We start from the raw sequence: 13,665 nt of genomic DNA, 5'->3' as shown, positions 1-13,665 counted from the left end.
GAGATAAGCTAGTGAACCATGCTTTTCTTTCCCTTTAAAGATGCTCGGATCAATAGGTCAGGAGCATTAATCAACTTAATTTGTTGTTTTGTTTTAAGAAACTTGGACCACTAAACTCTCTCTATTCATGCATATTAATTTCATACCTTTCTTATTTCATATTGAAAGAAGCTTGCTATAATTAAGTTATGTTTTTTTAAACTATTTTGTTATAAAATCTAATAGCTCAAACTTTTATGTTGTTAATACATTAATGGTATTTGGTAAAAATAATCCTTAAGTGTTGTGACTTGTGGGAAGTTTATTGTTATAATTTGTTTATTTAGGAGATAGGATTAATAATAATGAACCACAGTTTTCTTTTTCGTGTTCAAAGAAGTGTCGTCTGTTTCGATTAATTATTTTTGTCATATTTGTAGGTCTCCCAAAACCCGATCTAACATAAATGAACTAATTTACTCTTAATAAGTGATCGAGATGGGTGTGCAAAATCAAGTGATCGAACAAATAATATAAAGATAAGATAGATGATTAACGATCTCGTAATTGGCACAAAATATTAATATATTAAAACCGCATCGATCCCATCAAGGTGAGCTCCCCTTGGATGATTAATTTACATCATAAAACACACACAGATAAGAACAATACAAGTCCCTCTTTATAGCCAAACAGTGATATTTTAGAAGCTCTCTCCTCTCTAATTCGAATTCCTCGCCAACTTTAATTAACTAATCACTTGTCTAAAAGATATTTTTGATATGCTAAATCACATTTTGATCCTTACGATATTGTTGACAAAAACTTGGACTAGTATATGGGGCATAAATGACATTGCTCTCTTTACTTTGATTCTTTCTGAAGAAGTTAGGATTCTCTCATTTTCGTTTCCAAATAAGATTAGCGCATATTCGATTTTAAACCCTAGCTCGAAGATATTTCTCGCGAGAACATATTTCTAAGTAAGTTTGATTTACTTTTGCTTCATAGTTCATGTTTTCCCAAACCTATTTTGATTTCTTGCTACTTCATTGTTAAATTCATGCGCGCTGTGACTATGATTTTGAGTTATATGTTGTAACTTATAAGCTTCTTACAAAGAACTTTGTTAATTGCTCACCCTTAAATGATGCCTCACCGGTTCAATTCTTAGTAGTTTTATTTTTCATTGAAGTTGTTGCTTCTCAACTCACCAACTGAATTTGGATTTCGGTCCAAACCGAAAATCGTTTTGAGCATAATTAATTCAATTCGGTTTTGACCTAAGAAAATTGACAACCAAGGAAACCAAACTTGTCTGATGTCGGGTATTGTTTTGTTTAGAAGACCAATTAGTGGTATCAATGATCAAGAAAATGAGCTCTAGTGGGCAGATTGTAATGATTCGACTGACTCAAGGCCCATAACACTTAGGGGGTGTTTGGTAGAGAGATTTGAGGGTGGAGAATTAGGTTTCTCTTGTTTGGGAGAATTAGGCGGAGAATTGGGCGGAGAATTGGTTTTCTCTGAGAATTGGGTGTAGGCAAAAAGTAGAGAAATCCAATTCTCTCCATTTGGAAGAGAAATGGAATTCTCTCTGCTTCTAAATCGCGTCTCTGCTCTACTCCGTTCGCGTATGATGATGATGATGCTCCGACCGGCGATGGTGATGATGATGCCGACGTCCGGCACGGCGGCCGACGCCGCAGCCACGTCCGTTCGCGTCTCTGAGCCAAAACGAAACCCTAAATCGCGAGGCGGTGTTGCGAGGTGGAACCCTAAATCGCGGTGTTGATGTTGCGCGGCGATGATGATGACGCTCTACTCCGTTCGCGGTGTTGCGACTCGTCTCTGAGCCACCATTTCTCCACCATGATGATGCCGAGGCGGAACCCTAATCACGTCTCTGCTCCCGTTTCTCCACCCATTTCTCTATTGTACCAAACAAAGGAAATGATTGTCAATTCTCCACCCATTTCTATTTCTCTCCAATTCCATTTCTCTCCCATTTCTATTTCCATTTCTTCCCATTCTTTTTCTCTGTACCAAACACCCCCTTAGTTTCTCGTTTCTTGTGCCATAAATAGAGGTGAAAGAAACTGGACTTGAAAAGAAAAACCCATAAATGGCTTTTTTATACATGAGTTTTTACTACATGTATTAGTACCTTACCTTACTCGTAGGGTATGGATAAAGTATGCATTAATTCAATACTAAAACCCGTATCTGAAACCGGACCCATATACTAGATCGAATTAGAGTCTGCCTTACTTTCTAAGTTTCATCACTTCATGTAGCCTATAAATATGGGCATATTGTATTTGTACTCAATATTCCGTTCTTGTTCATTATTAATAAAAAGAGTCGCATGCATAAGGTTTATGCAAACCGTGTTCATGTTTTTTGATTCACTTGATCAAATAAGTTCAACATGCCCCACCCTTGAAGCGCCGCTTTGGGGAGCACCTCGTACTCAAGAGCCTGATCACGTCTCTTGTGTGATTTGTTAAACCAAAGGGGCGATGTCTATGTTGGTGTCGATATTTCGGGCGGATTAGTTTGTATATATACCATTACATTCATTCTCCTCGGATGATGACATACCTAAAATTTAATACACAAAAGATTACATGGAACACAAAAACACACGAAATATACATATATATTGTTGCATCAGGAGTCTTCGAGATCCTGTATAATATTCCAAGAGACCCCATTATTATTTATCATACACGTAGAGATCTCATTACACAACTTGTAATCCCTTTGATTGATTAACACGTACACCGGGTTTATTTTCACCCTAAACTCTTTTATACTAGACTTACTTGGAGAACAACCTATTAAACAATTTAAACATAACCCAACCAATAAACATAACCAAGAAATACGAACGAACTTTATTATTCTTGGGCCCGTTTATTCCTTTTTGAAATCAGGATTAACCAATGCAGGAATTCTTCCATGATGAACCTTGTCTACTTCTGAGGATTGAAAATAAAAGTTGTAAGAATTGATGCCGGTGTAAATTCCATCATCTTTGATAGTGGTAACTCTTTCACCATTCGTAAGAAGATCATGTTGCGTGTAGGAGAAAGGCACATCACAAGCAGCCTTGGTACACATGAGTGTTACCTTCATTTTAGTTAAAGGTGGCACCACAACAGCATAACTCGATTCTCTCTTTTGCTCCGTTGTATTCGCCTTTCCCCATTCATACTTGTAGCCAAATTCAGTTGACATTTCGACCCCATTCTTAGCGATCAATGGAACTAAACTAACTTCGAATTTTATGGATACACCAAAAGTCATTGACACGCTGTTAGTCCATGTAGCGGTCTTGGAATCAGATATGGAATACATGAGGGTGATTGTGGTTTCTTTGTTGGGGCTGGCATTTGTTGCAAAAGCATGGGATACTTCCTGGATTTCCTCTTGATAAATCCTGGAGTCCGAGAGGCGATATCTTACATTTGAGATATATCTTTGCAGGACGCGCTCTTCAACTATTAGCCTTGTTTGTCTTGATATAGTTGGATAGTGAGCATTTAAGCAGTTTGTTTTCCCCTCGGTTGTGAGTGCGCCACAAAAATAATTGTTACCCAAATTGCGAAGAGCAATAACGTTGTTGCTTAGCTTGACAAATGAAAACAAGGTGTCGTTAGAGTAGTTATTATCTTCCGCGTCAGCCCATATCCAGTTTGGGCTGCGCCTCCAAAACTTTCCGTAGTACAAGCTCTTTATACAGTAGTTTCCATTAGTAGTGGGAAAGAGTTGATGGGCCACCCGTGGATCTCCAATGTCCAATCCAGGCTCGAACCTATGATAGTTATAGTATCCATCACATACACGAGAACAAAGGTAATTGCCACCTAGATCATCGGATTTGAACGAGACTTGGGAAGGAAGTATCACAAGTGTTTCCCAATCAACTGCAGGGAAAATGTCTCCCTCATTCGACAACATCAAGCCACATAAATTGCCATTCTTGTTCACTACATACCCGTAGATGCTTAAGAACTTAAAACCTGAGGTTCCTGATGAAGTAGAATAACTAACACGGAACAAGGTGCCCCCGTTTGGTTTTTCGGCGGATGCACAAATCCAAGAGCTCCCTTCCATTGTATGCACTGCCCAATACTTATTATTATAGCAAGATCTTATGTGTACTAGTTCGCCCCATCTTGAACGCTCTGTTGCAAACTTTACTCGAGGACTCAAAATTTGACTTTCATCACATTTTAGGAATCCCGATGGCCGGTTTTCTTGGGGATCGTCTATCGGGCGTAGATATGGACCTCCAGAGGGGGCTTGCAGCACAAAAAACCTTGGGAGTAATGTCATGGCCATGGTTGTGTGGTATGGTACACTCAAATCTTCCTTTTATTACCTAACACAACTTATTTATGTTACCATTAAACACTTAAGTCGACATGTGAGAACATTTCATTATTCATCAGAGTAAAACATTTGAATCCTCATGTACAACAAAATGAATAATCAACTTTGTAAAGTTTCAATTTCACCTTATGCTACACAGAGAAATTGGATTTTAATAAGTTTAACTTTAACCTATTGACCAGGATTAACTGCAATTTAAATTATGCTTACAGGCAGTCCTAACTTTGTACGTATATTAAAATTTCACCGTCTATTCTTGGGATTTTAGAATAATGGTGCGAGCCATAATTAGAAAAATACGTTCAAAGTAAGGATTATCTGTAAGCATTTCTTGAGCTCAGATTAACGATGACCAATAGATCAGAGTTGGAATTATTAAAATCCATTTTTCCTATACCATATACATCTTTTAACACATTTTTTATTGTTTTTTTAATAATTTACCCTTTCAACATTTTCTTTCGTTTGGTGGCCTTCTTAAACAAACTGCAAATTTTTTTACTGATTGTTTATTTATTTATTTTTCCCTTGATGTTACGATATATTTTTTGTAAAAAAACGAAGTTGTATTTAAAATAAGGTATTAATATTCGGGTTTCATAAGCTATCGACTGTGGATAACATACTGGAACGCAACGAAAGGAGCCGATAGCAACCGAGGAACAACGGTACCATTATCGTTAGCATTGAAACCGAGTTGGTATTCTTTTTATGGGTTCCGATCAAGTTAACATATCTTTTTTCTTTTTCAAATATGTTTTTAATTTTCTAAACTAAATATATTTATTTTTATCTAAGTTTTGATACAACTTTGAATTAAAATCAACTAAGGCAACACTGGGGCTGTGAATAAACTTAATAATATTGCTGATATGTAGTCATTTAAATCCTCTAAACATTAACTTCTAAGTTTAACCACCTCTGTGAAAATAAAACCACGCTTTGTGAATAGCTATTCATCATATGAATTAAATAAATAAATAAATGAAAACAATAAAGAAATCTAGTTTATTTTTTTAAAACATTTTCTTTGCTCAATGATATCAGGATGTGTAACAGGTGCTAGGAGCTATATGTCATGTTGTCGGAGATACCGAATATAAACTGTTACCTGGACGAGTATTCTGTAGGAGAAAATGAATGAATATGAGGGAAGCTTCTATGGCTGTTGGTGGTGGTTGCGCGGTGGCTTGCGATGGTTTCTGTGGCCTAAAAACCGAGCCGTGAGGCAACTTTAATAGAAACTATCTGATGGCTTCAATATGGGATTACGGGTACGTTTTGATGCTGTGCTCGATTCTTACGTTATGAATTCCCAATGATTCAAAGTTAGTTAAGGTGAGAAAGGAATGCATGTTATTATTTCTCTCCTTTTCTAATATGTTTTTTTTAATTTATTTTTTCTTACCATACATTGATTTGACTAAAAATTTAAATTCAAAAAATAAAAGTTTCTGATTATTTAATATTTCCAAATACTAAAATATGATTTCCTTTCTAAATTCTAGACAAAAAAACAAAATCTTGAGATAAATACATAAGCTTTTTTCTATAATAAACTAATTATTCAACTAAATAATATTGTATACCTTATTCTTTAGACCATGCGTAAACTCTCGGGCGTTGTACGACACGTGCAAAAAGTGATGTAATAGTAAAAGGTCAACGACTCTCTTATACAATTATTCATTCTCTCTCTCTCTCTGTAGAAAACTCTCCAACCCAAAATTTAGAGAATTAAGAAGGGGGGGGATATGTCATTTTGGGCTAAAACGTCGCTCATAACTCTTCAACGACGCTTGGTCTTAGGTGTTACGATCAAATACAAATGTGAGAAACGTACAATAACTATAGTAGTTATGCTAACATTAGCGTAATAATCAATACTCTAATGTCTTTGTCTTTGAAGTAGAGTAATTAAAATTACCTAGCTTACTTCATTTTTAAAGCGTAATTAGTAATTACTTTAATTCAAAATTATAGAATAATGAAATTACTCTAGTTATTTGTTCGTTTAGTAGCTTAATTTAATTGTATCGGATTTCATCTAATTCTTTTATAATTTTTAAGTTAGAATAAAGTTAAAATACAAAGGACAACAAAAATGAGAAGAGTGAGAAAGAATCTAATCCATTGATCTTAGATTTGGATGGTGGAGATTAATTCAAGAATAAAAATTGAATAAAAATATATGAGAAAGGCATGAAGGTAATCACCCACTTATGAAGACATTCTCTCTCCACATGCAAGACACATGTCAATTCATCAATCATTTTAAAACGTCTATAACTTTTTCATACGACATTTTTTTAGAATTTTTTTTACCATAATAACAAGCGTTTTTTTATCTTTAATATGAATATCATATTGTTATATAAAATAAAAAAAAAGTTGGTGGGTTTTTTTATATTGTGTTATTTGGTTGTTCATTGTGTTTTTAATTAGGTTTTTCTATGTATTGTGTTATGTATTTCGGTCATTGTGTTTTTCAATTAATACTCATACGAAAGATAAAAATTAACACAAAGATACGTCATGGTGTCTTTCGTGCGTCATTGTGTCTTTGTGCTCAACATTTGTCTTTATACTTATCTTTGTGTTTTAGTCATTGTGATCAATATTTATATAATTTGAGAAAAATAGTATTATGTTGTTTGTGTATTACGTTTAAGGCATTGTGTAATATATAGATTCCATTGTGTTTTACGTTTCAGGCCATTGTGTTATACGTATTTACCATTGTGTCTTACGTTTCAGGCCATTGTGTTATACGCATTTACCATTGTGTCTCACTTTTCAGGCCATTGTGTTATACGTATTTACCATTGTGTCTTACGTTTCAGGCCATTGTGTTATACGCATTTACCATTGTGTCTTACGTTTCAGGCCATTGTGTTATACGCATTTACCATTGTGTCTTACGTTTCAGGCCATTGTGTTATACGCATTTACCATTGTGTCTTACGTTTCAGGACATTGTGTTATACGCATTTACCATTGTGTCTTACGTTTCAGGCCATTGTGTTATACGCATTTACCATTGTGTCTTACGTTTCAGGCCATTGTGTTATATGCATTACCATTATGTCTTACGTTTCAGGCCATTGTGTTGTTATATGGATTCATTATTGTGTTGTTATATGGATTCATTATTGTGTTTTACGTTTCAGGTTATTGTGTAATATGCATTCATCATTGTGTTTTATGTATTAGATAATTTGTTAGTATTTTTCATTATATATATATGTATATATACTATTGCACAACGATATTAGTATTTTAAAAAAACACAATGATCAGATGAAAGACACAATGGCGAAAAAACACAATAACAAACAGAAAGACACAATAACGAAAAAAGACACAATGATAAGCAAAAAGACACAATGACGTAAATTATTTTTTATTCTTATATAACAAAATTATACTCATATTAAAGGTAAAAAAACGCTTGTTATTATGGTGATTTTTTGTTTTTTTAAATATCATATGAAAAAGTTATAAACGTTTAAAAATAATGGAGTAATTAACATGTGACTTGCATGTGGAGATAGAAAATATGTAATATTACTTTTATACCCTTTTTCCTTTGGTCTCTACATGACACATGTCAACTAATTATGGCTTCTCATCCTTCTCATTTTTGTTCTCCTTTATAGAATAACTTGACCCTTTTAAGTTATAATTAAGATATTATTATTAGTTTAAATGTTAGTTAAAAAAGTTCGGGTTTTTACGTGATCTAAATAATATAGTATATCTTATTTCTTTCGATGCCCATGTTGGGCTATCGGAATTCATGGTGCACATATAACGGTTGTTTTGGTATCTTCATTAGCTCATTGTAAATCACCAATGTTAATAAGTTTTAAGATACGGAAATGTATGTAAGTTGTTTGTAAAATGCGGAAATGTGTAATATATGCCTTGTAAGATATTTGTTTAACTCAAACAACCTCGTAATACATTACTAAAGCCATTAGTATACTTAGCGGTGGATCCATGATTTTTCATCAATGGGGACAAAAAATAGATTTGTTAAAAGGTTAAAACATGTCCAATCCAGTCTATTCAAACATGTCAGTTAGAGTATGCTCATATTGTTCATATTCTTGTAACAATATGGATCCCACATTAAAAATGTTGCTTTGAGATTTGATAATCATATAACTAGTATTCTTTTAAAGGACTTATTTTTTGTCAAATATTAATCTCTTAGATAAATTGGACCGTATTTGCATGACTTGAGAACACAAGACTTGTCATAAGCTTTTTTTAACGACACAACAAACATGTATAAACAATGTTTTGGTTAAAAGAGAGAGAATGTAAATAAAGGAGAAAGGTTATGAGCAACTGAGTAAGGGATTGATGAAGGGAATGATTGGAAAACTGCATAAGGCGAGTAATCTGATTCTATTGAAACATTGACACAAACCGAGTTGAGTACTCAACTCATTCTTTCTCTGCTTTTTAAGGCGCGAGGGTGTGAGTGTTGATAACGACTTGATTGATGGTTTTTATATATTGAAAGAAATATATACGAAGAATAAAAAAGTTGTTTTATTTGAACTTGTATTAGTTTTTTTACTTTCAAAAACTGAAATTAGGGGTGACAATCTTTTACACACCATGATAAAAATACAAGTTTTCTTTATGTCGATTAACACTACTCATTTTTATTAAACAGATCAACTAAAACACGACATATTTAATAAATGAGTTAACCCAAAAGCGACCCTTTTAATAAGTCAATTAACCTGCCAACCCATTTAAAGGCTTTCAAAAATGTTTCTATTAAAGTTTTAAAGATGAAAATAGTTAATATTTGAAGTTAAATATTTTATCATCATTCTTATTTTTTAAAAGTTTTTCACTAATGATTGATTTTTTAAATCGTTTCATCAACTTTTCACTTCCAACATATTTATTTTATAAGTTAACCACCGATTCTTCAATCGTTTCACTCGCTTCTAATATCAAATTAAATATATAAACCTAAGTTTGAAATTAACAATGAGATCAGTAACAAAAACAATTAGTTGAACAACACAATTTCATAAAAAAAGATAATTTTATGTTTAAATTGTTAACTAATTATTATTCATATTCACAAACAAACATTAAACAAATCCACACGAAACACAATACCGTTTTAAATGGTTTCAACCCGTCAACCCAAATTACTTAACTTTTTTTTACTAAATCCTTAAATTAAAATTTATTTACTTTTTTATTTCCAATTTTACCCTCCACACACTCTCACCTAGTCTACATAAAATCTAACAAAAAAAGTCTAGAGAGAGAGTAGTGAGAGGAGAGAGAGTGTGAGTCTTTAGTGGACCCTACCAAGTACAACACACACATGTCTCAACACATCATCTTTTTCAGTTTTTGAAACCTCAGCTGCACATGTTAGCAAGAACCAGTATGAAGCTAGTGTTTATGAAACCATTCTTGTTCTTTGTTTTCTTGTTCTTGGATCCACCCTTGCTATATTGCGCCAGGCAACCATCAGCTTATACACAGAAGCCAAAGTTTACAAACACTTGAAATGCCTTAATAAACAACCTATCAAAACCATTGAGGTATTTGAATTATTGGGGTTGTTTTATAATTAGTTGTTATTGTTGTTATTATGTGATTCTTGAAATGTTTTAAGTTTAGTTGCAAAGGGTTGTATAAAGTTAGCTTTTTATTTTTTATTTTTAAGAATTAGTCATGTTTTGGTAGGGATGTGTATGGGTCGGTTTGGTTCGGTTTTGGGCATATATAAGACAAAAAACAATGTTGGTTTTTGAGTTTTTCAAAACTGTTCGAATTCAGTTTTTCCGGTTTTGGCATTGAGGTATTCTGATTATTGAGTCTGATATTCAATCAGTACTATTATTATGCAATATTTAATTGCAGTTGCAAAAATTATTGTAAAAAGTTATTAGCTTCTTTTTCAAGAATCAGTCATGTGGTAGGGGTGTGCATGGTCGGTTCGGTTTGGCTTTGGGCTAAAACCGAACCAAAAACCGAAATGTTGGTTTTTGAGTTTTTCAAAACTGTTCGGTTCAGTTTCGATATTTCCGGTTTTGGCACTTGGGCTTGAAAATTTTTGGCCGAAAAGAAAACCTGACAAAAAAAAATTGAATTTGTCAATTTGAGCGTAAGAAATTTGCTCGTTAATAATTAATTGATTATTACACGTTTGGGCTTAAAGTTTAGAATAAAAAGTAAACTCTATCACTTCGGTTCGTTTTTTTGTTTCAGTTACACGCAAAAACGAAGTTCAGTTTTTACGAAAACATAAATCTGCGTATGTTTTTGTTTCCGTTCGGTTATTTTGGTTTGGTTTATTAGATTTTCTTGGGATTCGGATCGGATTTTTTGGTTTCATACACACCGCTACGTTTTCGTTTTGGTTTCATACATACCGATAAGGAGAACAAAAGAAGATGATGTTTTGAGAGCGAGTTCCGTTAAGACTTTCGGGAAAAAGAAGCATAAAAGCATTGCTGTGCCTAGAAATGTTCCGAGTTCTGCTGATCCTGATATTGATAATGAAAGTGGTCATCAGGTGAGTAAGAACTAATATATAAAAAAAATTATACTTTTCTCTTGTTTATGACTAAATATTAGGTTAAATGAGTTTTTATTAATAACCCATGTGTAAATGCACTTTATTTTGAGTTGAGTATTGAAATCTTGAAGATTAGATGGGCAAAAATGGGCCTGTAAGCGAACCGAACGAACACGAAAGAGAGCGTGTTCATGTTCGTTCATTTAACTTTAAACGAAAACGAACACAAACACATATTCGAACACATATTTTGTGTTCGTGTTCGTTTATGTTCGTTTGTTTAACTTCTAAATGAACAATTCATGAACATAAACGAACATAAATGAACATAACTGAAGAGAGATAAAGAAGCAAAAATGAACATATATAAACAAATGTAAATGAACACAAACAAACATAAACGAACATAAATGAAAACACTTAAATGAACACAAATGAACAAATATAAAACCATTAACTAGATGACTTTTCAAGATAATATTAAATTATATTCTATTGAAATGTAAACGGACATAAATGAACATAAATAAACAAATATAAATGAACGTTCACGAACATAAGTGAACGAACGAAACATTTGCTCATTTTCATTCGTTTAATTAAACAAACACAATTATTTTGTGCATGTTCGTTCGTTCGTTTATTTATTAATTAAACGAACATAGACGACACAAAAATCTGTTCTTTTCCCTTAATAATGACAAAATAAAAGGTTAAAAAGAATATGATAGATTTTTAAAACTTAAAATGCTATTTCTCATGAGTTTTAAAGTCTTGATTATTGATATTTTTGTACTTGTGTTCTGCAACATGTAGCATGCCATAACTTATGTGGAGGGAGGCAAATACTACGGTGCCAAAGCAACTATGAACGTTTGGGAACCGGAAGTACAAAAATCAAACGAGTTTAGTTTGGCACAAATTTGGATTTTTAGGTGGTTCTTTTGGCCAAGATCTTAACAGTATCGAAGCAGGTTGGCAGGTATTCTCATAATCCATGATATACTAATTTGAGATCAATATTTTTTTGCATTATCGAGTCTGGTTTAATAAAAATATAATGATTTTTAGGTCAGTCCGGATCTTTATGGTGATAACAACACAAGATTATTCACTTACTGGACCGTAAGTACTGTAATAGTATTTTTTTTTAGTTGTATCTTTAAATGGAAAAAAGTTATTTACTTTAATTTTTTTCTTCAGTGCAGAGTGATGCATATCAAGCTACTGGTTGCTACAATCTACTGTGCTCGGGTTTCATTCAAATCAACAATAATATAGCTATGGGTGCAAGCATATCCCCTGTTTCTGCATTTAGGAATTCGCAATATGATATCAGTATTACTCTTTGGAAGGTAGTTTCTAAATTCAATTTAATTATATTGTTTTTAGGCTTAAATGCGCAAAAAGATATTTCTTTTAATTTGCTCAAGATAAGCACTAAATGGGAATAAGTGAATAGATTTAAAGTTGTGTATATTAGTCACTATTCAAGAAAAAGTGACAATCTTTATATTATCTTTTTATTTTATTTATTTTATTTTTTTAAGTTCGTTGAAATATAATCAATTATTGGGTACGTGGCGGTTTCTTTAACATTGCAGAATCACACATTTAAAAAGTGAGAATCTTGGCATATTTTGGTTTGTCACAAACCTATGTAGTCCCATGTTTGTAAAATAATTTGGAAACATAATTAATGTAGAATGATAATTTTTGGGCCTGTAAACGAACCGAACGTTGCAGTTTGTGAATTGTTCAGTGGGAAGTTCGTTTATGTTGCAATATTTAAAATATGGACGAACATGGACAATCTTTTTTGTTCATTTAGTTAGACGAACGAACGTGAATACATGTCTCATTTGTTACTTTACGTTTGTCAATATACAAAAATGTTGGACTCATTAAAGATGATTACTTTAATAATTAATATGATTACTCGGTAATGTGATTGTTTATGATTTTATTCAGGACGAAAAAGAGGGAAATTGGTGGATGCAATTTGGGAACGGATACGTGATGGGCTACTGGCCATCTTTCTTGTTTTCATATCTAGCCGACAGCGCTTCAATGATCGAATGGGGTGGCGAGGTGGTGAATTCCGAGCCAGACGGGCAGCACACGTCGACACAAATGGGCAGCGGGCGGTTTCCAGAACAAGGGTTCGGGAAAGCAAGTTATTTCAGAAATATTCAAGTTGTTAATAAAGAAAATAAGCTTGAATCGCCCAAAGATCTTGGAACATTCACTGAACAATCCAATTGTTATGATGTTCAAACCGAAAGCAATAGTGATTGGGGTCAGTATTTTTACTATGGAGGTCCGGGTAAAAACCCAAATTGTGCTTGACCCGGTTAATGTTAGCAAATACTGTAAATTGTAAGTTAGGTTAACCTGTTCGGGTTAGGCCCGTTAAGGTTTTAACATCAAGATTAGATTATGTCTATCGGAAATATACGATCTAGCCATTATGCTAACGCTAACGGGCCTAACTATATGATCTTTTAAGGGTTCTTTAGTGAAAATTATTTGGCTTTTTTTTCCTTTTTTTTTTTGGTGGGGTTGATGTGTAAGCGGCAAAGTTTTTCAAAAGTGTGAAAAAAGCAGCCACTTGTATGATTTCAGTGAATCTTTATAGGTTGAATTTGGTATTAGTGGGTGGTTTGCAAGTCAAATGAATGAATGCATTGGTTTGAACCTTTAAGCTATTCCTAACT

At 33.3% G+C, this 13,665-nt stretch overlaps 1 protein-coding gene and 1 pseudogene across 2 annotated transcripts; one reads left to right on the top strand and one right to left on the bottom strand.

Annotated features, from left to right (window-relative positions):
* Positions 1–2,898: 2,898 nt before the first annotated feature.
* LOC143535052 (uncharacterized) lies at positions 2,899–4,101 on the bottom strand. Its single transcript, XM_077029388.1, has one exon. The coding sequence runs from the start codon at positions 4,099–4,101 to the stop codon at positions 2,899–2,901; it is 1,203 nt and encodes a 400-aa protein (XP_076885503.1).
* Positions 4,102–4,232: 131 nt separating this feature from the next.
* On the top strand, positions 4,233–13,420 carry LOC143535051 (protein neprosin-like; annotated as a pseudogene). Its single transcript, XR_013135648.1, has 7 exons — positions 4,233–4,343; positions 4,593–4,606; positions 10,729–10,945; positions 11,765–11,930; positions 12,020–12,073; positions 12,157–12,303; positions 12,920–13,420. The product of XR_013135648.1 is annotated as a protein neprosin-like (transcript).
* Positions 13,421–13,665: the final 245 nt, after the last annotated feature.

This window comes from Bidens hawaiensis, unplaced genomic scaffold (assembly GCF_021521415.1).
Source record: "Bidens hawaiensis isolate Kalapana, Puna unplaced genomic scaffold, B.hawaiensis_p1.1 tig00010384_1, whole genome shotgun sequence".
Lineage (NCBI taxonomy): Eukaryota > Viridiplantae > Streptophyta > Magnoliopsida > Asterales > Asteraceae > Bidens > Bidens hawaiensis.
Note: the sequence above shows the minus strand (reverse complement) of the source record. Positions and strands in the feature narration are given on the sequence as shown.

Excerpts from the sequence above, each read along its gene's own strand:
- LOC143535052 (XM_077029388.1), bottom strand. The coding sequence starts at position 4,101 with ATGGAAGGGAGCTCTTGGATTTGTGCATCCGCCGAAAAACCAAACGGG.